The sequence below is a fragment of the Amphiura filiformis genome, chromosome 16, assembly GCF_039555335.1.
Source record: "Amphiura filiformis chromosome 16, Afil_fr2py, whole genome shotgun sequence".
Lineage (NCBI taxonomy): Eukaryota > Metazoa > Echinodermata > Ophiuroidea > Amphilepidida > Amphiuridae > Amphiura > Amphiura filiformis.
In genome coordinates this window covers 52,921,848-52,928,765 of record NC_092643.1, presented here as the reverse complement: position 1 = coordinate 52,928,765, position 6,918 = coordinate 52,921,848, and the positions used below count along the sequence as shown (strand labels likewise).

The 6,918-nt window shown below is 36.7% G+C and overlaps 1 protein-coding gene across 1 annotated transcript; it reads left to right on the top strand.

The window, feature by feature from the left end:
- Window positions 1-6,001: 6,001 nt before the first annotated feature.
- LOC140172738 (uncharacterized) lies at window positions 6,002-6,718 on the top strand. Its single transcript, XM_072195869.1, has one exon. The coding sequence runs from the start codon at window positions 6,002-6,004 to the stop codon at window positions 6,716-6,718; it is 717 nt and encodes a 238-aa protein (XP_072051970.1).
- Window positions 6,719-6,918: the final 200 nt, after the last annotated feature.

Here is a 6,918-nt window from a genome sequence, read left to right as displayed (position 1 = left end):
GAGACACGGATGATATTAAACATATCATTCACTTTCAATATCAAAATACCGAAATAATTTATTTCCATCCAAGTTATAAGTAGAGCCACTCACAGCCCTCAAGAACTTGTCACAAAAGCACTATAACAACGACTAGCAATGTCCGCCGGCAGGACGAGTCTTTCCAGATTTTTTTATTTTTTTAATTTTTATATGGTATGCATAATAAATAGTGAAGTAATTAAGGAGTATTTCGTGATCATGGCATCCTCCTTTTATGACATTTGTCAGTAGATATCCACAAAAAAAGCTTATTCCCAAAATTTCAGTTGATTCTGATTTTGCATTTGCGAGTTATGCATGATTATGTGTATTACACTGCTCCATAGACAATGTGTTGAAATTCAAATTTCACGATATCTTTGCTGAACGAATTAATCTGCAACAATTTTTTTTACATAAACATTATGTAGCCAGAGGTTTCCAGTGATATAAAAATATGGGGGGATGAAGCTGTGGATCACGAAATGCCTTTTAAAGAGATTCATCAGAGGTTTAACTCAATTGTGACCTGTGACATTCGCTTCACAGATCAACGAACGTTTGTCCTCTCTGAAGTACAAAGTGACAACGCGCGTGTATACAGCGTGTAACCGTGCATAGTGCTGCATCTCTGCTGCAGGTAAGCGTACCTTCAAAATCGGCACAATGCGTACGTCCGCGTCGGTACTTTGTACTTCAGACATGGTAGGAAGTGAAAAATTGGCCCTTGTAAAAGGTATGTCTGGTGGATCATAATGTGAGCTTAAATTTATAGTAATTACTATCCAAATGAATGATAACTTCACAATCGTAGTCTATTATCTAAAACTTTGAATAAAAAACACGTTGTCATATTTGTTCGATCTATTCATCCATTTTCTGTAAATTTTAACGAATATGACATATAATAAAGATAATGATATTTTAATGGCTTACATATTTTGTTATTCTGATGACAGCACATTCAATAAAAAACATTCTCTGAAATTAATGAATGAATGAAACAGTTTCTTGTCGGGAAGCGATTTGTTTACCGAGTAACCTCAAATCAATACATCAGTGCACAGAATAAAAACAGCACTGTGTATATTTCCCGAAATAAGATCACGCATAGTAGCTGTGCTATATTCCACCACATGGGAAGAGAAAACCGGGACGGCCGCACACACTGTACTTACAGTATGTCCAGCACCTCCTGGGAGATACTGAAGGGATGCTGCAGCCAAACAAAATTGTTTCGCTTGCCCAAGATCGCATTAGTTGGAGAAAGGTTGTAGTCGCCTGCTCCGCAGCCACCTGATGATGAAGATGATGATGATAGTAGCTGTACAAAGTTCCTTGGTTTAACGTGGTACAGTTAAGAAATATCAAATAAGCAAAACCAGTCGAACATTTAGTCGCATATCCCATAGGTTCCCGATAAAAGTTGATTTGCTTTAAATTAATGGCAAGGAGCCAAAATTTTTATGCATCTCAATGCTAGCATTCATCGTGTTTTTCATAGTGATGAATCACCAACCACACCGTTGCATTTGTCAAGCAATGAGGGCGACGTCAACCTTATCCCTCCTGACTCCAACAAAACCAGACAAATTGGATGAATACAGCGGGGTAGGGATGGCAAAAAAGAGAGCATATTCAAAAACACCATATATAAGGATTTTGGGATATTAATGTAGCACTAGTTCAATGATAAAGGAAACATATTCAAAGGGAGAGACCAACACGTACCCCCTTAGGAAGAATAATCTGTACCAACTGGTTTAACGAGTTCTAACACTTACGGGTAGAAGTGCACCAAAAGTTTTCTTTTTAACTAAACATGCTGGGAACTTCATACTTGATGTAAATAATACTAGAGACCACAAAATCAGACAAATGCAAACAAAAAGATTCTCATTTGCTTATTTAATTGGCTGTCATCTTGGATTTTAGGTGTCGGGTTTCAAAATAGTAACGGAACCGTAGATTTTTTGAAGGAAGAAAAGTCATAATTCAAACATGTACTTCCACACTTTTTTTTACAAATAACAAAACACACATTCTGTGAAAATTTCATTCAAATCCATCGTAAAATGACATCCCGTTACTCTTTTGAAGCCGCAAAAATGCAAAAACGAGAAAAATTCTAGAAACACCTTTTTAATTTTCTATGCAAACTAGATGGCAATTTATTACATACAACATGTAAAAGAAGCGGGTTCTTGATTTGTTAGAATTTGTTGTGAAGATAACATGATAAAAGCTTATTTGCTTTTTGAGATGTAGAAATGTTACATATCGCCTCTTGAAAAACAATAAAATTTATAATGAATATCACTGCTTGAAAAACAATAAAGTACATTTATAATACATTTCAAATTGTAGTTTCTTGGGAACAATAAGTGCGATTTATGTGAAAGAAATGACAATGAAATATGACCATAAAAGTGTTTTGCTTCACTTCTTCCCTTTTAGTCATGTTGCATTATTAGCCAAATGTTTCAACGGTGTTGATTTTTTTATGTTTTAGAACCATCGAATTAAACCCAATTAACATTAATATAACAACATGTTATGAAAATCACAACTCATTTTCTTCTTTGACTTGTCCTTCATTTGAGACATTACGATGAAGATTTTCTCGAGGTTTTACAGACAAACACGGAGCTAAAGTTAGTAACGCTTTCCTATAGCGTGCATTTGTAGCATTATAAATGTATGGATTTACTGCGGAGTTCACGTAGAGAAGTATGCGGCAAGTCCATAAAACTATTTCGGATGTCATCATATGTAACACTTTATCTACTGCCTCAACATGGAAAACATACTGGATACAACGTCCGAAATTCAGGAATTGGTAAGGTGCTTGACAAATGAAGAATACTGCACCAGTAATAATTAGCATTTTTGCGACTTGTTCATGCATTCGCACACTCATCCTCTTGAAACTGTTTGAGTGGTTTACAGGTGAAGTTGAGAAAATACCTGCGCGATTCTTCATGTGACGAATGATCTTTATGTAAAATATGGTGTTTGCTATCATTGCAAACAGGAACGGTATCGTCTGCACTAAATTGGCATACACCATCGCACCAAAGTTAATGAAGCTGCAATATCCTAATTTTGGCGGGAAATTAGTGTATTTTGCATCATCTTCAGGCCACAATATACATTGGTAGATAATAGGTACATATCCCGGTAAAATGGTAGCTGTCAGACTGATGGAGATTACCCAACATGCAGCGATAAGCCGAAGTGTGTATTTTTTATGCCAGATAGCGAGATGCTTTATGGGCTTACATATTGCGTAATATCTTTCCAGTGAGACTACCGTAACCAACATGAGGGACGCAAAGAAAGGTATAAACACTCCACAGTATATTATAATACAGCCTACAGTACCAAACAAATCCCCGTAACTTGGCACACCTACCACCCAGTATCTGAATAACTTTTCACCAACTGCTATCGCTAAGAAACATGTATCGGCAACTGCAAGGTGGATCAGGTAATAATTAGTAGTCGTCTTCATTGTTTTAACATTTACAATTGTCATTAGAAACGCCATGTTTCCTATTAATCCAATAACCAATATACAAGGCATCACTATCGTAATGACTACAGTTTCAAAACCACTATATACATGTCGAGTAATCATCGATGTATCGTTGGTAAGGTCAACGAGAAAATCCCCATCACAAGTGAAGTTGATACCCTCCACTGCCATGATTTCATTGGAAATACCGTTCAATTTGTTGAGACGAATAGCGGTAACATTGACTGCGTGAACTCTGACTTACTGTCTGTACTACTTTTGCTCCTCTAGTATCAATGTTTTCTTGTAGTATGTTCTTGATACAGTAATTAAATATCATCTTTCTTCTTAAGGTGACACTCATTATGTCATCCCATTTAGAGATTTATTTTCAACCTTGTCTCCATAAGTAAAAAAGAGAAACTTGATAAGTTTGTTAGTAAATACCTCTGAAATCATAACTGTATTCACAGTTTAATAAATGCCGTGGGTCTTGCAATATAATGAAAAGCATACGAAAGTATTATTTTGTTCTGATTGTTGAAACATATCAAATAGAATAAAACTAGGGAACGTGTCACCTTAAGATTAAATTAATTACCCTTTCTTAGTAAGCAAACACGCATTTGATACCGTAAGTCCTTATGTATGGCGCGTGTTTATTACAATTAGTTATTTTCACATTTCTGGATGTGATAAATGACCCGACCGGTTATTGTTTCTATGTTACAGACAAGGATATTCTAATTGGGTTTCATGCTAAAAACACGATAGAGGAAAGATGGTTAGTTAGCATTTAGAATGTTTCATTACGGCAAAAAATGTTGCCGATATCTGGTAACCGAATTAAAGTTGCACATATTTGATGCAGTCTTAGTCTTACCAAATTTTTGTTAATTAATATAAATCAATAGCAAAATAAATCACTGACATTTTCGATCAATCCTTTTTAACCATATTTACAATTCCTGGAATATTCTTCCTGCTGATTTCAGACAACATTTTGTATTCACGTTATACCACTTGGTACAATTAAAATGTACATTTGCAATGACCTCTATATGTTAAAGGGTCTGTCACACATTTTTTTAATAATTATTGTCTTTTATAACCACCATTTAGCTTTATATTACATGTATATTACTGCAATTAGAGGGTTCAGAACCAGAAAGCATGTTCTAACTATGACAAGCTCTCACAAAATAAGCATAAAGTTGGCTCCTTACTTTAGTTTTAAAAAATCAATATTTCCTCCACAATGTCTTTTGTTTTCTATTGAATTTTGTCATGATTAATGGACTGTGTCTTCTATAGTATCCTGGCGACTTTATGCTCATGCTAAACTAAATTAAACTAAACTAAACTAAACTAAACTAAACTAAGCATGTGTTGTCCAACTGCTATAATTAATAGCCTCTCGCCTTCACCATCCACTGGGTTATCGACAAATATTTCCAGTTATTACAATAAAATGAGTTCATCTTTTATAGACAACCATGAGACACGGATTATATTAAACACAACATACATTTTCATTCACTATCAATATAATATAATAATCTTATTTCCATCCAAGTTATAAGTAGAGCAAGTCTCCACTTTTCATCATGTTTTTGTAGTGTTCTACCACTCACAACCCTCAAGAACTTGTCTCAAAAGCACTATAAATAACAACGGCTAGCAACGTCAATCTTTTTTAAACCGGCAGGACGAGAGCTTTTACAGAAGTTTTTTATTATCGAAAATATAAGCAAAATTGTTCTTTAATTCTCATTTGTAAAATGGTAAAAATTTGAACGAATGCAAATAGTGTAGTAATTAAGAAGATTGTGACCTCAACTGTGACCTGTGACATCCGCTTCACAGATCATTGAACTTTTGCCGCTAGAAAATCAGTGGACATGATAGATGGCTTACATATTTTGTTATTCTGATGACAGTACATTCAGATCAAAGATCAAAATCATACTCTGAATTCAATGAGATAATTTGTTCTCCGTGGTAGAACACATTACACATTTCTCTAACGTCATACCCCGCGTCATTCACTCGCTAACATTGGTTTGAAGTTATGGACTTGCCGCTTACTTCTCTACGTAAACTCCGCAGTAAATCCGTACATTGGTTTAAGTGTGTAAACACAGTTTCTTGTCGGGAAGCGATTTGTTTACCGAGTAACTTCAAATCAATTTATATACATCAGTGCACAGAATAAAAACAACACTATATATATTTTCCGAATTAAAATCACGCATGGTAGCTGTAAAAAGTTCCTCGGTTTTATAATATACGTTGTTAAGGAACATAAAAAAAAGCAAAACCAGTCGAACCTTTAGTCACATAAGTTGATTTGCTTTCAGTTAATGGCAAGGAGCCAAACTTTTTTTATACATCTCAATGCTAGCATTCGTCGTGTTTTTTCATAGTGATGAATCACAAACCACACCGTTGCTTTGTCAAACAATGAGGTCGACGTCAACCTTATCCCTCCTGAGTTCAACAAACCCAGACTCAACACGAGCCAACACGATCATTACCCGCGATGAAGATATACAGCATGAGTTGAACCACATCAAACAGTGTCTCCACCAGTGTGGTTACGAGCCATGGGTTTTCACTGTCAGTGACAACAAAGAAAAGGACACACAGAAAGCTAAGTATCAAAACAGACCACCGGCCAAAGGTAGTGTGGTGATCCCCTACATACAGGGGGTCTCCGAGACTGTTGCTCGCCTATTTCAAGCCAAGGGCATTCGCACACACTACAAGCCGGTTAACTCCGTCCGTCAGAACCTGGTCGCTCCCAATGACAAGACCGCAACTGAGCAACGCTCCGGAACTGTTTATCACATTTCATGTGAAAATTGCCCCGCTGCATATGTTGGTGAATCTGAACGCACGCTTAGCACCAGGCTGACGGAACATAAACGCAAGAGCAATGCCTCCTCGCCGGTCGCTCAACACGCTCAAGCCGCGAAACACACCATCGCGTGGAAGGATGTTAAAGTGCTGGATCAGGATTCCAACTGGTTTAACCGTGGTGTAAGGGAAGCCATCAACATCAGACGCCACCCCAGTTCACTCAACAAGGACAAAGGCCGCCACCAGCTACCTCCGGTCTATGCACCTGTTCTGTCACATGACATCGTCAGCTCGTCATGTGACACCCCAGATCAATAACTCAATCAACATCAGTTTGAAAAAGACACAGAGTCGTCGTGTCGAAAGCTCACGTAAGTGAACAATTTTAGTTGTGTGTATAGGTTTAAACTCTATCAATAAAACCAGACTCATTGGGGACGACAAAAGAGAGAGCACCTCCAAAAACCACCATATATAAGGATTTTGGGATATTAATGTAGCACTAGTTCAATGAGATC

Bases quoted from the DNA above. Each gene is read 5' to 3' on its own strand.
- LOC140172738 (XM_072195869.1), top strand. From the start codon at position 6,002: ATGAGGTCGACGTCAACCTTATCCCTCCTGAGTTCAACAAACCCAGAC.